At 35.5% G+C, this 19,209-nt stretch overlaps 1 protein-coding gene and 1 pseudogene across 6 annotated transcripts in view; both read left to right on the top strand.

The window, feature by feature from the left end:
* SENP5 (SUMO specific peptidase 5) overlaps nucleotides 1–19,209 on the top strand; it is a 40,154-nt gene that overhangs the window by 10,065 nt on the left and 10,880 nt on the right. For all 6 annotated transcript variants that reach the window (XM_016135281.2, XM_016135279.2, XM_016135278.2 and 3 more), the window contains 5 exons: nucleotides 3,457–4,997; nucleotides 12,373–12,478; nucleotides 12,617–12,755; nucleotides 13,021–13,068; nucleotides 15,439–15,516. In XM_016135281.2, coding sequence (XP_015990767.2) covers nucleotides 3,488–4,997; nucleotides 12,373–12,478; nucleotides 12,617–12,755; nucleotides 13,021–13,068; nucleotides 15,439–15,516 — 1,881 coding nt within the window. In that variant the 5' untranslated portion in view covers nucleotides 3,457–3,487. The remainder of the gene's footprint in view (nucleotides 1–3,456; nucleotides 4,998–12,372; nucleotides 12,479–12,616; nucleotides 12,756–13,020; nucleotides 13,069–15,438; nucleotides 15,517–19,209) is intronic.
* LOC118602096 lies at nucleotides 15,932–16,046 on the top strand (annotated as a pseudogene).

The following is a 19,209-nucleotide window of genomic DNA, read 5'->3' as shown; positions in this document are numbered from 1 at the left end:
CAGGATTTGCTTTAGCAGGACTCTGGTGCTTGTTGAGTCTCCATTTTGGGTATGTTGTTTGTGGAGGTGGTTGGGTGGTGCTCTGGTGTGGTCTGAAGCTGGCCACTGGATATGTTGGTTCTGGGGCCTCTTGGGAGAAGCTCTGGTGCAGGCCAAAGTTGGCTGCCCCCTTTGTCATGCCCGGAGCCAATTGGTTACAAAGTGGCTACAAAGTTATCTGCAAATATTTGCCACCTGTGCTGGATTTTTGAGGTGCCTAGAAGAGGCTAAACTGTGAACTGAGGCTAGTTGCCACTAGTGCCTGGCTTGGGGCTGCTTCGCAAGAGGCACTGGGCGTGCCAAGGCTAGATGCTGCTTGTTTGGTGTTTGTGAACCTTTGAGAGATTTTAGGAAAATCCGCAGTATTAGCCACAACAGGCTGGGTTTTTTTTGGGAAAAGTCACCAGAAGGAAGCTCAGGTGGGCCTGCAGATTGGGTGGGGCTGGGTCTCAGAATCACCCGGGCAGGGTAAATGGTGTTAGCTTGGTTGATGGAGCCCGCCTGATTGTGCAGGCTGGGTTGAGGAAGGGCTCAACAAAGCAGTAATGGTTTTTGCCAGTCCTTCTGTCTGAGTGAAAGCTGCCCCTTCAGTCCTTGCCCTGAAGCAACACAATTTAGTTCCTCCCCATCTGTCCCTGGTGCCTTTCGAGCTGCTGCCCCCACACTGGAGCTTAGAGCATGTAAGTCCATGAGTGGGCCCTTTTAAGATGAATGCATGGGATTCTAGCAGTTCTCCATTTCGCTCAGCCAGGGTATCTGCTGGTATTCACAGCTAGAAGTTGTGGGGACTTCTCTCCCTGGGGCTGGGGAGCTTGGTTTAGGTCCAGGACCCCTCGCTTCTCAGGGAGACTTCTGCAGCTGAGATATCCCTCCCAATTTTTAACTGCCACATGTGACTGTGGGAGCAGCCTCTTACTAGTCTTGAAGTAGGTTCTGTATATCCTTGTAAGTTATAAGATTTCTTTTCAGCTAGACTTAAGGCGATTCTCAATGATGGCTGTTCTGTAGTTGTAATTTTGATGTATTTATGGTAGGAAACGAGTACAGTGTTTACCTACTCTGCCGTCTTTATTGGAAATTTTTGGCTGATTTTGTATATTTTTAAAGTATACGAAGCACTAACATAGTTCTAAAAGTCAGAACTTTTCAAAAAGAGATTCAGAGAAGTGCCACTCCCCTTTCATCCCTTCTACTATTTTCTTGTTCTTCATTCTTTTCACCCCATTCCCATCTACTATACCCTTGTAGGTAACCGTTCTCATTAGTTTCTGGTTATCCTTTCTATGTTTTTTATTGCATTTTGTTTTGGGGGGAGGGCACAAAAGGACAGATACATGCATATTTACTTATTTTTTCTTCTATGTATGGACATTAGGTTGTTTCCAGTATTTTGTGCTTGCAAACAATGTTGCCGTGAATAACTTCATACTATGTATTTTCATTATTATAGGTGGTATATCTTTAGGGTAAATTCCTAAAAGTGGGGTTGCTGGATTAAAAGGTAAATACTTTCATTAAATATTACCAAACTTTTCTCCAAAAGGATTTTGTCAATTTATATTCCCACCAGCGAAGTATGAAAGTTTCTTTATTCCCACCAATAGAGTGTGTTGTCATAATTTTTGCCAACTTTATTTGGTTAGGCAAAATTGGCATATTAGTTTCAGGTATAAAACATAACAATTCAATATAAGTCTAGTTAACATCCATCACCATACATAGTTATTTTTTTGTGTGTGATGAGGGCTTTTAAGATTTACTCTAAGCATGGGTACTATATTTATCGGATTGATCACTTTGTAAGTTTTATAAATGTCTAATCATTATGATGTACACCCAAAACTAGTAGCGTATGCCCATTGGAATTTAAAAATTAAAAAGTTATTTAAAAAATAAAGCAGTCACCCCCTAAAAACAAACAAACAAACAAAAAACAAAACATCTTTATGGCTCCTGTCTTTTTTCCATTTTTCATCAGGCATTTTGTTCTTCATTCCTCATTTTAGAGTCCTTTATATTAGAGAGATTAGCCCTTCGCTTTCTTTCCTACAGCACCTGGTCTTCCTAGGTGGTCTGCCATCCAAATACTAACCAGACTCGACCCTCCTTAGCTTTTGAGATTAGACAGGATCGGGTTCGTTCAGGGAGGCATGGCCATAGTAGCCCTATACTTTCTCTTGAGTTTTTCATTTCTGCTATTATTTTTTTTCCCCTCTGTAATTTTCATCCCACTTTCCACCCCTGACCTATGAATGTTGCTGTTTCCCCTTAAGAACTGGATCTCTGAAGGTGTGGCGTCCTCTCCCACACGCTCGTGGTGTGTACCTGGGACCTGGTGCACCTGGGTGTGTGTGGTCTGTGGCTCCACCTGGGGCGCAAACCCAGGACCTTCTGCATGTAAAACAGACGTGCTAACCACTACACTATCAAGCCACCCCCACTGCTATTATTTTTAATTCCCCAGGCCCCTTTATTTTTGGTTATTCCTGTTTTGTAAAAAATAACATTCTTGTTTTTTTCCTAGTGAATTTTCTTTTACTTCTTGGAGGATTATGTTGTTTTTTTCTTTCCTTTTTTTTCATTATGGTAAAATACATAACATAAAATTACCAATTTAATCATTTTTAGGTATATAGTAATGGCATTATATACATTCACATTGGTGTGCAACCATTAGCACAATTCATCTTTAGAACCTTTTTCATATTCCTAATCTGAAACTCTACCCATTAAACTATAATAACTCCCCTTCCATACCCCTACCTTGGTTTTTTAAAGCTGACTTCTATATAAAGTTTTTGCTTTTATCTGTTTGTTTTGATCTACTTTTCATCCCTAGAAGACTGGTGATTCTTGGTTATCCTGTCACTTTAAAGAATGACCACTAAGAACTTACTTGGAAGTTCTGGGCATCCAATGGGACTTGTCAACTTCAAGGATGTACTGTGGGCTATCTTAGGCCATCTTGGGGAGAATTTCTGTTTATATGTATTTTCTTGTGAACTAATCATATTCTCTAGAGAATAAATAATCTTCCATTCTCCATCCTGGATAAGACAAACTGCACAGGGCTCTGGGAGATGAGTGGGAAAGTTCCGGGAGTCTATATTCAATATGTAATTCCATCTTCCAACTGTGTCTGGGATCCCCATCAGCATAGCTCCTACTTTAACCTATCTGAATGATAAACTTCCAATCTTGGATAAGGTAGGGGAATTAATCTGCTGTGTGGAGTTTGGGAGGTTTTTGGGGTCTCATTGTGAGGAAAACCTTGATCAGGTAGGATTACATTATGTCTGATAGTGTAAACTTCATGAACTTCATATGCTTTCTTTTTTTCAATTTTCTAACATTTCTGTGAATATATCTTTATGACTATTTTTAAGGTAGAAATATAACTTTTCTTTCTCTTTATAGCTACATCCAGATCTCATTATGCATCAGAAAAATGAAAAAACAGAGGAAAATTCTCTGGAGGAAAGGAATCCATTTAGCCTTTTCTGAAAAATGGAACACTGGATTTGGAGGCTTTAAGAAGTTCTACTTTCACCAGCACTTGTGCATTCTGAAAACAAAGTTGGGAAGGCCAATTACCTGGAGCAGGCAGTTGAGGCATTTCCAGTTCAGAAAGAACACCTTTCAAATCCAGAAAACATGGATCCAAGATGAACCCTTTTTTGCTAAAACAAAGTCCAGTTTGGCTGTTGAAAATGTTAGTAATATAACCTCTAAAGTGAAAAGAAAAGGCACTAAACACTTAATTTCCTCTTCAAGGACCCTCCTGAAACTCCAAGCGGAGAAGTTGCTGTCATCAGCAAAGAACTCTGACCATGAATATTGCAGAGGGAAAAGTCTCTCAAAAGCAGTTGCTGACTTGCCAACAAATAGTGTTTTAGGCCAGGCCATTGGTCACAGACCTAGGACGGAGCTGCAAGCTTCTGACTTTCCCATGACGTTCAATGGGGAGAGCCAGAGTCCAGGTGAGAGTGGCACGATTGTGGTCACCTTGAGCAACCATAAGAGAAAGCGCTTTTGTTATGGCTGCTACCAAGGGCTGGAGCGCCACAGGAATGGGGGACCCCTGACTCCAAAAAAGTTCCAACTTAACCAACATAGAAGAATAAAAGTATCTCCCCTTATGATGTATGAGAAATTATCCATGATTAGATTTCGGTACAGGATTCTCAGATCCCAGCACTTCAGAACAAAAAGCAAAGTTTGCAAGCTAAAAAAAGCTCAGCAAAGCTGGGTGCAGGTCACTGGGGACCATCAAGAGACCCGTAGGAAGAACGGTGAGGGTGGCAGTTGCAGCCCATTCCCTTCCCCAGAACTTAAAGACCCTTCTTATCGGCATCAACCGTACTTCCCAGATATGGACAGCAGTGCTGTGCTGAAGGGAAAGAACTCTCATATGCCTGATGGCTGTACTAAAGGAAGCCTTTTCTTGGGCAAGGAGCTCAATTTAGATGAAGCATTCTCTGACCAACAGAATGGCAGTGCCACATACACCTGGGACCAGTCACCCTGTTCCTCTCCTAAGTGGGAGTGTACGGAGATGATTCATGACATCCCCTTACCAGAACAACATTCTAGTAACACGTTTATCTCGGAAACTGAAAGAGAAGCTGTGACTCTGGGTCAGGAAAATTGTACAAGTACTGTCAATGATGACAGGGTAAAACTGTCAGTATCTGGGGCAGATCAATCTGTAAGTCGTGTAGATGGGCCTGTGTCTGAAGAGATTATTCAGAAAGAGAGCCTATGCCAGATGGATGAGGATGGATCTCTGAAGCAGAACATTCTTAGTTCTAAGTTGCTGGACCATCCTTACTGTAAAAGTCCACTGGAGGCTCCTCTGACGTACAGTGGACTCAAACTAGAAAATCAAGTGGGAGGTGGGAAGAACAGTCAAAAAGCATCTCCAGTGGATGATGAACAGCTGTCAATCTGCCTTTCTGGTATGCACTCTTCCTTTATTCTCCCCCAACCTCCAGCCCACACTTGCTGTCTATTATCCTTCCTAGGAGAGAGAGTCCTGTTATGTCCTCCCACACATGGATTTCTCTTTAAGCAATTAGACATTCTTTTTAAAGCCTTTTATATTGCTGCATTATATAGATGTCCCATAATTTATTTAATTCTTGATTGATGAACTTGTGTTACTTCCAGCTGTTTCCTTCTATAAACATCGGTGCAATGAAATTACTTCTTTTTACTTACACAATTGTTTCTGTAAGTTAAATTCTTAGTAATTTAATGGTAGAAGAATACTCACTTCAAATTTTAAGAGAATTGTGAAATTACCCTCTAAAAGGTTGAACCAATTCATACTTGTTAAACTTTGCCAGTCTTACAGACATGAATTGTTTTAATTTGGATTTTTAAGTTTAAAGTTTGAACATTATTTTTCTATGTTTGTTGGCCATTTTTTGTTTATATAATTTTCTTTTACCTGTTTTTCTACTGGATTATTTATATTTTATTTAATGTATGACTGTCCTAGTCTGTGAATATAGCATCAAACAGGATACACTGATTTCTACCTTCATGTACCTTAGTTAGCATTATTCTAATTTTAAAGATGTTAAATTTTAATTATAAATGTTAAAAGAATTTTTCTCCCCCAAAAGGTAAAAGCCTCACTACCCTGACTTTATGTTCTTTTTTGCTTAACAGAAATTTTCAATTTTTACGTAGTAAAATTTATCTGTCTTTATGGCTTCAAGTCTTTATATCATGCTTTGAAAAATCTAATTGTCAAAATCTACCCAATGAAGTAGGTTGGCATAAACGTTTTTGGAAGACTATGGTAGTATCAGTCTGTGACCCATTTCCCTTCTTACAATTTGTCCAAGACATAGAAGAGTACAAGTATATTTTACAGGGACATTACTTACTGCCTGGTCATAAAAACTAAAGACAGATGTGGTTCCATGGTGTAGCGGTTAGTACGTCTGCTTTACATGTAGAAGGTCCTGGGTTCGTGTCCCAGTGGAGCCATGAGCCATGATCCGTGGTCCTGAACAAGCCGAGTGTCTGATCTCAGAAGCCAAACAAGGTTGGGCCTGGTTAGTACGTGGATGGATGACCACCTAGGAAGACCAGATGCTGTAGGCATAAAAAAAAAATAAAAAATAAAAATTAAAAACAACAAAATAGATGTTTTATGGAAGTATAAATTATTGCACATCCAGGTAATAATATACTATGAAACTGTTAAGGAATAAATTCGATCTATATTTTGATACCGAAAGCTATCTATAAAGTGAAAAAAGCAAGTTGCAAAGCAGAATGATGCCATTTTATTAAAAGACACATGTACATATTTAGGATGAGTATATGTGTATGTATGTGTGCACATATATTTGTGTAGCACATATCTGGACAGATATATCAAATTGTTACAAATGGCTTTTTCTGGGGAGTTAGGAGAGTTACTTTTTGGTGGTTTAAACAATTCTGAATATTTTGTTTTCCCAACCATTAAGCATGTATAAAAAGTTTTTCCCTCACAAAAAGTCACAGCGTAGAGTTCTGGCAAATATTAAAAAACAACTATTTCTGTTGTTTGTACTGTCCTAAAATAGGTACAGACCAATTCCCCTACTATGGGGTTAGCAGGACCATGATACATAAACCTGAAAAAGTTAGCCTTTACCCACAAATACCAATTAACTTATATATGTAGTATTTCCAAAAATGATCAATTGAACATGGCATACAGTAAAACTGTAGCATAATGTGAGGAAGAAGAAAGTTTTACAGAATTGACATTTGTAATCTGCCATGTAATTCATTATTTTAATAGACTAAAGGAGAAAAATCATGGTATCTGAGCAGTTACTGAAAAATCTGTTTATAAAACTCGGCTTTCCTTGTGTGTAAATCTCAAAACTAAGAATAAAGAAAGCTTTTTTCACTTAGTAAAAAATAGCTGTCAGAAACCAATAGCAGTTCCAGGTTTAAGAGGATGAAGTAAACACGTATTTGTCTCTATACTCAAAAACAAATAGCAGTGTTTCGGTGAACCAGAAACTGAGAAACTCCTCAAAGGCAGAAAGTAGAGGGAAGAATCCAGAGGGTAGGCCCAGTGGCAAAAGAAAAGATGGGTGCAGGAAAATGGTGCAACACTGAGTGAGTCCTATTTCTGGAGATGGTGGAGATGGGGACGCAAGGGAAGACCCATGGTAAAAGACTGAATAGTTGGAGAATCTCAACAAAAGCACCTCTCCCTGCCTATGCCATGTATCGGCAACGAATATATCTGAAATCCTCTCCCCCTGCCGAGTTTTATTGAGATGTAATTGACATACAGGACTGAAATTCTAAGAACCGAAGATTGGTGGGAAGGGACAGAAATTTCCTTTTCCCCCTGCTCCATTACTTGTAACACCTGGGAAGAATTAGGAACATCCATTTGGGTTCTTAGCATCCGTAATCCCACTGAAAATAGTTCAAGACATAGCAACAGCTACTGCTCATGGGCTAGCCCTTCCCTAGCCCATCAAGTTACCCAAATAGAGATGAACCCAGAATCTGTCACCAAACATACAAGGAAAGTCAACACAAAGAGACAAATTCAACAAAGGAACTAAACTTGAGTAATCAGGATTAATAAAGCAATCAGAATAGGAGTCAATATAGGACAGTGTAGTAGATGCTTCCTTCATTGACTTTTATAACATTAGCCAGTATTAAATTCCATGGTAATGCTGAATTTTGGCTTTCTCTAATATAACTGCACATAATGCTCATTACAGCAGATTTATATATTTATCAAGAGCTGGTCGTACTTATTCCAGTTTACTTTCATAATTTTATTAAATATTGCATAAACTGATGAAATATGACCTTAAAAGGAAAGTCACTCTCTTCAAAATCAAGTTGGATGCTTTGTGATGACAGTTGCTGAAAAACTCGGAGGATATGAAAGTCTAGAATTCTGTACTTAGATTAGCTATTTGTTTTGGAAGGAAAGAGATTCCTATGTCACAGTATATTCCAGATGGATTAAAAATTTAATTAGAAACAAGTACAGGCACAAAAACTTTTGTACACAATTTGTTCATAGCATCATTATTTATAATAGTCAAAAAGTGGAAACAACCTAAATGTCCAGGAACTGATGAACAGATAAATAGTATTTGGTATATCTATACAATAGACTATTATTGTTCCATAAAAAGGTAGACTACTGATACATGTTTCATTGTGGGGGAATCTTGAAACTTGTTAAGTGAAGGAAGCCAGATTTTAAAAAGGCCATATACCTTATGATTCTGTTGATTTGAAATGTCCAGGGTAGGTAAATACATAGAGATAATAAGTAGGTCAATGGTTGCCGGGAACTGCGGGGGAGGAGAATGAGGAGTGACTGCTAACAGGTACAAAGTTTCTTTGAGGGGCAATGCAAACTTATGGAATTAGGTAGTAGTGATATTTGCACATCTCTGAATATATAAAATCACTGAATTGTATACTTTTAAGAGGTTGAATTTTGTGATATATGAATAAGTTCAATAAAGTTGTAAAACAAATACAGGAGACCATTTTTATGATCTCATTGATAAGACATCTTAATGTTTAATAGGAAACTCAGAATATACCAATTTGTCTCCATAAATATTAAAATTTCATACACATATATAACAAAAATCAAAGTAAAAATTTACTTAGACCCAGAAATTAGCAGTTGTTTTGAGAAAGCAATACAACCATACTATATCAAAAGTTTTAGTTGGGACATTATTTATGGAGCTAAAATTCCCAAATGGTCATCAATGGGGAATTGGTTAAAATATGACATACCCATTTAATGGACTGCTAGATTGTTTTGAACTCACTTAGGGAAAAAAATGCAGCATGGTGTATTGAATGGAAAAAAGCAGTTTCAAGAATAAGTGTGGTGTGCTACTTCTATCTTTAAGAAATACATGTTTATAAAGGCATAAAAGTTCCAAAGGAATTATGAGGTGACTGCCATTTTATTTAAAAATGTTTGTGGTCATGAACTGGGAAAAAAACTTAAAGATCGTTCCTGTTTCAATTATATAAAAATGTTCAACCCTATTTTCTTCTAGACTATTAATGTGTTATTTTTACATGTAGCCATTTGAAAAAAAGTAGAGATGGATCCGTACTTCATTTTTTATACCAGAATGAATTCCAATTGTGAATAAAAGATTTAGTCAGTTCTAAAGTTATTTGTTGATTGATTCATCTTTTCCCTGTGGTTATGAGATGCCACCTGCCTGCCACTGGGTCTTTTTTTAGACTTGGTTTTTCTATTTCTATGCTAGCAGAATTCTGCTTTAATTACTATAGTAACTTTTATAGATTGATAGGACTAGGCCCTCCTTTTCCTCTCTTGCCCCTTGTTCACCTCTTCCCTTTTAATCCTTTTCAAAAATTTCTAGGGATTTCTCACATTTTTGTCCCGAGATGAATATCGAATTTGTTTTTTCAATTAAAAAAGCAAACAAACCATGGGTTTTGATTGGTGTTGCAGTATATTTCTAGCTTAATTTCAGGAATATTGCATTTATGATATTTGCATTTTCTTGTCTAAAAATAATTACTCCATTTATGCCCCTTACTAGAATTTTATAGTGCTTTTTACTTAGGATTTGCACATTACTTAAGTTTGTTCTTAGATATTTCATGTCTTTCTTATTTGTGATTTCTAACGTGTATTATAAGTTGTTGGAAAACCAAGCATTTGCATTTCTTATGTGCACAACATAGTGAAGCCCATTCCATAGTCAGGGTGGGATGTTGTCTCAAGAAAACACTAACACAGTTGATTTAACATGAGTCATTTAACTTCTTAAATAACACCTCAGACTTTATTTTTTTATATTATTACCTTTTGTCCTTGCAGGATGGACTATGATTTGAACTCTATAGTTTTTCGTTATTTTTTTTCCCCTAACATTTTATCCTGTTTCTTGGTCACATTGAAATTTTAGTATTTTTAAAGTGAAATTGTATTCCAAATGCACTTTTCCTTTTTGGTTCATTAGTTTGGTGAAAGCAGTAGGTAAACAATAATGGATTTAACTCTTTTTAAGTCTGTTTTCTGGGTAATTCTTTGCTCACAAGTATTAAAAGTGAAAGGTGAAATGAACAATCAGGTTGTTTTTGTAGAGAAAAGATAATAGGTATTTTTTGCTTTGGAGGTAACCAGCTCAGTTTCTGGTCACATGACCTACAATCAGAGTCTTAGTTTTGCCATATGCGAATTAAAGGTCCTGGTGTAAGTTAACCTCCCTAAGCGTCCTGTCTCCTTCTGTAATTTAGCATTACTGTCTAACACATAGGGTAGTTACAAGGTTGAAATGATGTGTGCTAATGCTTGGCTTATGGTCAGTGCTCTTTAACTGTCATTTTCCTTCTGGTTCCAGTGAGTTAATGGTGTGTATCAGTGAGATGTTGTTATCTAGGGTTCTTGAAGATCCAGGTAGGGCCTTTCTACTGCATTAGGAATCCGTGGTTATCATCTGAAAATGAAAAAAGTACAGGTAAGAGGGAGAAACTATAACAACTTAAAATCCTGATAATACTAGCATTGAGCAATAACAATATTAACAGGGACACCTCTTTCCCATGATAATCATTTGGGTTTGGAGTCCATGTTCCCACGGTGATGAGACTGCTTTCTTATTTGAAAAGTATCAAGATTGCTGGGTATAAAGTATAATCTTTTGTTATTAGGAACAGTATATACAATTTGTTCCTTAAATGTTGGGATTCCTTCTGTTTGGGTTCATTCTCTCATGTGGATACAAGGCTATGCTTAGATAACTATTAAGATATGATATACTAAACACTATAGGCAAATATATGCTTTATTCCTAGTTTTTTTATTTTTAAAAATTTGTTATTATTATTTATGCCTACAGCTTCTGGTCTTCCTAGGTGGTCTAACTAGGCCCAACCCTGTTTAGTTCTGAGATCAGACATCGGGCTTGTTCAGGGTGGCATGGCCATAGACTATGGACCATGGCTCCAGTGGGGCGCAAACCCAGGACCTTCTGTGTGTAAAGCAGATGTACTAACCACTACAGTATGGAACCACGTCCTATTCCTAGTTTTGAAACCTTAAATCTTTATCTCCTATTCTAATTAAGCTGGAACATGGGACTCCCTTTCTTCTACCTAAAGCCTAGACTAGAACCAGTCATAAGCAAACAACTCTTTCCTATTTACTATGCTTTAACCATTGCTCTTGTAATAAGCCATTCCATTTGGGAGCCACTCTGGTAGGAGACTAACAAGAGGAAAAATAGGGTTTTCACACCTTTATTTGCCCTTCCCCTGTACAAAACTGTCCATTCTCAGGATAGTCACTTTATTGTGGTCCTTTCTGTCTGTTTTGTATTAATGTGTAGCAGAGGCAATTCTTGAAATTAGGGAGCTGGATAAAATAGATGCTACAGTCCTCATTTTTCCCAACAAAACCTAGTAGACTTAACTGTCGGACTGATGGTTAGCCAGACTGTTGCTGTCCATATTCAGCATCACTGAATAGTGCAAGTCATGCCTGCACTTTTGCGAACTTCTAAGTGTTCCCTGGGCTTCTTTGTATTTACTTAGAAATAATGTCCTGGTCTTATTCCCTAGGGCTTTTGTATGTATGTTTCTTCAGTGGATCCTCTTGGAAGCCATTAAAATGAATATATATATATATTACCTAAATTGACCTGAAGACTTCTATATTCTAGCCAAGAAGTCATCCTTTAATTATTTCCCCTTTTAAAATATCTCACCAGCTGTTTTACAGTTAAACTTCAGCATTATTTGCAGTATAATAACTATCAAGTTGTACATTAAAAATGCCTTAGAATTTGTCCCTTGTTGCGAGACATGAAATTACACACCTTTATCAAATAATACTTAGACAGCGATCTCAACAATTCCCTCAAATTGTGATTTTCAAAAGAATTCCTTCAGTTACCAAATTAAATGTGATAGACACATTTAATCAGGTGATTAAGCCCTTTAGATTTCACTCTTTAGGAGATAGGATTCTTCTCCAAGGTTAAGCTACTGAAAGATGTCAGTCTTTAGTTTTAGGTAGCTGTTCTCCCTCTAACAATGCATCATCAACTTAGAAATCCGATGTGAAATGATACCTTAGAGGAAGCATTTCTAGATTGGAATGGTGAGAGCCTGATTCATTTATTATTTTACATAAATTTTAAAAGTTTTCTTTATAGTATAATGTATAATATAGGTTAAATGTGTGTTAGGTATTATGTATAGGTTAAGTATTGAGAGAGTGACTTTGCCGAAAATGTTTTTTCCATCTTAATTTTTCTTTCTTTATTTAAGGATTCCTAGATGAGGTTATGAAGAAGTATGGCAGTTTGGTCCCACTTAGTGAAAAAGATGTCCTTGGAAGATTAAAAGATGTCTTTAATGAAGACTTTTCTAATAGGTTTGTCAATGATGCTTAAGTTAAGCCCTCGAAATAGAATCGTCATATATAACTTTTCTCTATTAAAAAATAGATACTTAGCTATAAATTGAGTAGCACTCATGTATTTTACCTTTTATTTCAAAATCTTTGTTTCAGAAAGCCATTTATCAATAGAGAAATAACAAACTATCGGGCCAGACATCAAAAATGTAACTTTCGTATCTTCTACAATAAGCACATGCTAGATATGGATGACTTGGCAACACTGGATGGTCAGAATTGGCTGAATGACCAGGTTAGTGTATTGTAGGTTCTCATCATGGAAAAGTTGCAGAGGATGTTGGACAGTAAAATATAATTAATAACCTCCAGTTGGCTTCACAGTCAGTATCTTTTAGAATCAGTGATTCTTTATTTCTTACTCAAGTGACTCATTCACTAACTCCACTATCCAAAAAGTTTGATTACTATTAGCAGTTTCAATATGTTAATCATTCTGAATGTGGGATGTTCTGAATTGTATAGGGTTAGTAAGCTGGTTTTATGTTAACTTTTTATAGGTCATTAATATGTATGGTGAGCTGATAATGGATGCAGTCCCAGACAAAGTAAGTGAAAACTTACTCTTCTTTAGGAGAGAGTCCTTGTGTATTGAAGGAAGTTTTTGTTTTTTAAAACTTTGTGCAATTATTTGATATTCCTTAGATTTTTTTAAAGGGTAGATTTTTCTCGATCATGTGTTAAGATTGGGCATATGTTCTATAATTATCACTTCTGCATAAGAAGATCATGATGCCAGTGTTTCCTGCTTATTTATTTCAGAGTGGGAATGTTGGTTGATTTCTTGAGGAAGCTTTTTGTTTTAGTGGGAGATACCAAAAGGGACTATTTGCTTTAAGCTTTTAAATTTAAGTCTTACTCTCTTTAAAAAGGTGGTAAAATGGTATTTATTATCAATTTATCATGGATTAGTATGATACTCAGTTCAAATACAAACTAACCTCTCTTAAACTATAAAGTTCCCTTAACACATTTGCCATTTGCAGCTGTAGTTTTCACCCTGAGATAACTCACACATTATAGTCCTAACCTTACTCCCAAAGTTTGCCATGAAATATCTCACTTTTATTATTTTCACATCACTCTAGTATATCGATAGTTTTGGAAACAAATGACATCATTCTATTTATTGCATTCTGTTTTTAGAAGTAGTATTTCTATTTACAAAGTATAGTAATTTTCGATCGCTGAAATGTTAAATCCTAGAAAAAGTAGCTTTCCTGTGTGTGATGTTAACATCGTTCTTAAACAGTTGTTAGCTGAAGATTCGTTTGATGAATCTGATTTATGCATACATTTCTGTTACCTTAGAATTAGGGATGAGTTCTGTTTAGAAATAACTTTAAGAACAGTTTTTTACATTTTGTTTTCACATTGAAAACCAGTCAGATTTGCTTCAGCTTCAAAGAGTGTGTTTATGTAAAATTAAATTAATGTTAGCAGTGAGCTGCACATTTTTTTTCCTAAATGGTAAATGGGTTAAAAGTGTAGTTACATACTGAAATTCTTTAAAAATTTTTAATATATTAATTTTTATTTTCGGGCGCTCAAATTGCCTGACGGGCAGCCTTTGATTTCAACAAGCAAAACCTTTCCAAGTACTTTATAAACTTTTATAAGTCTAATAATTTAAACAGGCAAATATAATAAATCTCAGATTCCAATCTCAGATTCCAGTATAGACAAAATGTCATAACTTTGCACTTAAAATCACACATCTGTTATGCATTTTAAATTGGAATCCTGAGGCTCATTTGTCAGATTTTCTATTATGTCAAGTTCTCTTAATCATGAGAAAGTTTAAACACATGATCTTTAACATAAAAGTATTTTCAGGGGTATAGTTTACTGTCTTTACCTTTTTTATTTAATTCTAAACCTTCATTGGATTGAAATGGCACTTTACTAAGGCAGTTCCCAGACCAACAGCATCAGCCATCACCTGGGAATTTAATAAAAATGTCAATTTTTAGACTCCAACCCACACCCACTGAACCAGAAACAGGAGGTGGGACCCAGCAATTTGTGTTTTAACATAGCATTCCAGATTCTGATGCATACAAAGTTTGAGAATTACAGCTCTAGATGTAGCTACTATAAGCCCTTTTTTATTGATATCTTAAGCTACATGATTCTCAAAACAAAGGCGCATCAGAATCCTCTGGAAGATTTATAAAACCACATTACTGAGTCCTGCCCTCAGAGTTTCCGTTTTAGTAGGTCTGGGGTGGAGCCTCAGAATTTACATTTTAGCATGTTCCTACTGATGCTGCGATCTGGTGACCACATCCTGAAAACCTCAGCACTAAGAGAACAATTTTATTATTTCAACTGAGTCAAAGTTACTGAGTTAAGACCACAATAATTTACTATCTCAGATGAGCCAATACTACTTTATAAGCCAGAAATGTGAAGCCAAAGATTCAGGACATGATTCTCCATATGACCAGAGTCATTTTTTCAGTGCTAGAAGTGATCACGCTAAGGTCTTTTCATAGTTGTTATGACAGCAAGAGTCTCCAAATTTACATCCTTCAAATGGAGTTTTGTAGTCAACATCCCTTGAATTCAAGGTAATCATTACCTCATTCTTTCATAGTCTCTTTCAACTTTATCACCTTATTTGGAGAGATTTGTCAGGTCGCTTCTCTACTTGATTGGATTCAGGTAATCTATTTACTGCCCATTCCAGTTCTAATTATAGACCACAGCTGTAAGGTCGTTCTAATGAAAATTTGGAACAAAATATTTTATGAACCAATTAATGTATTTTCTATATTTTGGTTATTATTTAAAAAAAATTTTTTCCCTCACTTTTTTGTCTGTATTCAAAGATTTTTACTTTCCATTTTCTTTTGAAGTTAAATCTGGGTAAAGCCTAATATAATGTGGGTGCTCATATTTGATGTTTCTTCTAGGTTCACTTTTTCAACAGCTTTTTTCATAGACAGCTGGTAACCAAAGGATATAATGGAGTAAAAAGATGGACGAAAAAGGTATTCTCTTTATTGCTTTGTGTCCTAAATTTGAAATGCAAATGATAACCACTTTGGAAGGATAAGAACTTTAATATCAATATGATTTTAATTAGAAACAGAGTCCTTATGTGACAGTTGTTTGTTATCATTTGTTTTAAATCTTGTTTGAAGGACAAGACACTAGTAAAATGAGTCTGTCCACTTGTTTGGAATATGCTGTAACAGAGCACTGGGCAGAAAGTTAACGATTCCTACATTACTATTAGCGTAATGCACAACTTGGACAGGACACTTCTTTTGTCTGGGCTTTTAGATTGTTTATTTATAAAACAAAATTATAAATCAGAATAATCCCTAAAGCCCCTTCTAACCTTAATTTCTCTATATATTCATTGACTATGCCAAAAACATTATTTTAAATGCCCATTTCTAAGTCTACAGCCATGCTACCTTGAACAAGCTTCCATCTAATCTCAGAAGCTAAGCAGGATTGGGCCTGGTTAGTACTTGGATGGGAGACCACCTAGGAAGACCAGGTACTGTAGGCGTAAAAAATGAAAAAATAAGAGATTGTAAACTGACAAGGTTCGTGCAATCTGTGTGGTCAACCAAGGGTTGCCTTTCCTTAAAAAAAAAAAAAAAAAAAAAAAAAATTTAAAGCCCATTTCAAGTTTTGATATTTTGACAAAATTACCAACAAGTTCAAATTCCACAGTCATAGGTCTAGAGTAAATGTAATTTTTTATTTTTTATAGTGGATAGGTTAGAGAAATTTAAGAATGCCATATCTGAAATATATGAGAAGGAATAAAAGACTAGAGAACAAAACAAATATAAGTTTTGTCTTAAGTAGTTATGGATGGAAATAACTTTTTAGAAAATACAAAAATACCTGATTGAACATTGCTCTATAGGTAATATGTGCAAGGCATCATCAGTAGTGCCAAGATAAATGAAATGTGGTTAAAGAGTGCAAGTCTGAAGAAACAAATATAATGAACTCAAGAATCAGACCTGGGTTCAGATTTTAGTTCAGCCACTTAACTAGTTGTAAGACCTTGAGCAAATTATGTAATTTTTCTAAGCTTCAGTTTCCTCATCTATAAAATAGGAATGTCAGTAGTACGTAGTTTGTTGTGAGTATTAAACAATGCATGTAAACCACTAAGTACACAGTAAACACATAGCAACTGATAATCATTATTATATTATGGTGGTAGAAGCATGGGAGAAGGCTAGTGTAGCTGGAATGCAGATAACAAAGAAGAGGTTGGCATGAAGTGGGCCTAATCCAGAGATGTAGGGCCTCAAGATCTGTGTTTTAAATTTTATCCTAAAACTGAAAGCCACAAACAAACAAACAAAAACTCATTAGCAGAGGGGAAGGGGGGTGGATAGAAAAGGGTTAAGGGGGCCAAATGTATGGTGATGGAAGGAGATTTGACTTTGGGTGGTGCACACATAATGCAATATGCAGATGATGTATTATATAATTTTACAATTGAAACCTATGTAATTTTTTTAACCAATGTCACCCCAATAAATTTAATGAAAAAACTTTTATCCTAAATGTATAGGAATCTATTGAAGGGTTTTAGGTGACATCATCCAATTTTTAGTCTTTACTCTAGCAGCACTGAAGAAGATGAATGAGTGGTGGGAGCAAAGTTGATATGGGTAGAGCAGCAGGCCAATGTGGACTGATGTTATTTTGGATTAGAATGGTAGCTGTAGAAATGGGAGATGCAAACAAATATGAGTGTGATCTAGGAAGTAAAATTAACCGGATTTGGTGATGGGTTAATTTTGGGGATGAGGGAGAAGAAAGTATGAAAAATGACTTATAAATATGTTGCTTGTACCACTGGATGGACTGTGGTGGTGGTTATATTAGAAAAATTGAGGACAACTAATTAGTAGGAGATTGGTTGAATTAAAAATATATGTCCATTTAATAGGAAGCTCCTTAACCAGGAAAAGTTATGTAGATGATGGAAGATCACCATATATAGTGTGGAGTGGAGAAAAGTTATAAATAGCATGGAAAAATATAGACATCCCTTGGAGATATTGTCAGTTTGGTTCCGGACCATTTCAATAAAGTGAATATCATGATAAAGCTAGTCACATGAATTTTTTGCTTTCCCAGTGCATATAAAAGTTATATTTACACTATGCTGTAGATTAAGTGTGCAATAGTATCGTGTCTAAAAATGAATATACATACCTTAATTAAATAATACTTTATTGCCAAAAAATGCTAATCATATGAGCCTGTTGGAAAAATGGCACTGATAAACTTGGTCAATGCAAGGATGCCACAAACATTCAGTTTGAAAAAACGTAGTGTCTGCAAAGCACGGGAAAGTGAAGTGCAATAAAATGAAGTATGCCTGTACAGTCATAGAAAAATATCTGAATAATAAATAGCATGAGAGAAAAGGACGAAAATCAAGTACGTGAGTCATTTCATTAAATAGAATGAAATAATCCATTGGATTACGATTGGATTAAGTCACAAAATTCATCTATATGCTGTATCTTAAGAAATAAAATAATATGAAAAAGAAGGGTTGAAAATAAAGTAACAGTTAAAGAGGTACTAGGCAAATGCAAACCAGAGGAAAGGAGTAGGAAATTTAAAAAAAGGAATAGCAATATTAATAGTAGATGAGGTAGAATTTAAGGTCAAAAATAAACTGTGATCATTTCAATTTATAGAAGATACAACAGTGATTACAGAAGCGTGAGGAGCTTGATAAAATAGAAATAGGAGAGACCTCTATCATAGTTGGACAAATCTAGTAGACAAAAAAAAATCATAAATAAAAATTTAAAAATACAACCAATGTATTTGGTTTAATAGATATATACTAGATCTTTATACCCCTGAAAAAGAAAAGATACATTTATTCCTGTGTCTGAGGAACATTTGTAAAAATTTAATCATATACTTGGACACAAAATTATTACATATATTATTTCTTGATCATAATTTAATAAAGATGACTAAATCTTAATTTGAAGATTTAACAGATACACATGTTACTGGATATAACCTTTGCATCTAAAAGAAATAAAAGAAATTATACACCAACTGTATAGAAAGGTATGGAAAAGAGAATACATTTTAACCAACCACAATGGAACATAGCGAAGCTGTTTTAAGGAGAAAGTTAATGGCCACAAATGCCTTTATCCATTAAAGAAAAAATGAAAAATAGTATTAAGCACTTACTAAATTAGATTACATTAAGATAAATTATAGAATATGGATTTGGAAGGCAGCTATGCTCACTACTATGCCACCAACATCATAGAATAAGGATTTGAATGCAACAAAAATGAAACAAGTGCTGAGAGAATCTGTAAGAGAATTTTTAAAAAATAATCTCAAAATAGTGAAGTCCATTCTGTGTACAAGTTAAAACTTAGATGCTATGAAGAAAACTTAATTTAATTACATGAAAAGTAAAATAATTTTGCATTTAAAAATAGCCATGTAAAAAGACAAATAGTAAACTGGGAAAAATATTTGCAATTCATATCACAGACTAATTTTCTTAATGTGTAAAAGGCTTCTACAAATCAATAAGAGAAAGACCCCACCAACTCAATAGAAAAATGGATGAATATGAATGAAAGATTTATAGTAAAGAAAGCTTATCATTGGGTTCTTCTGGATATGTCTTCTATCAGATCTATGTTTTA

This window comes from Rousettus aegyptiacus, unplaced genomic scaffold (assembly GCF_014176215.1).
Source record: "Rousettus aegyptiacus isolate mRouAeg1 unplaced genomic scaffold, mRouAeg1.p scaffold_m13_p_4, whole genome shotgun sequence".
Lineage (NCBI taxonomy): Eukaryota > Metazoa > Chordata > Mammalia > Chiroptera > Pteropodidae > Rousettus > Rousettus aegyptiacus.
Note: the sequence above shows the minus strand (reverse complement) of the source record. Positions and strands in the feature narration are given on the sequence as shown.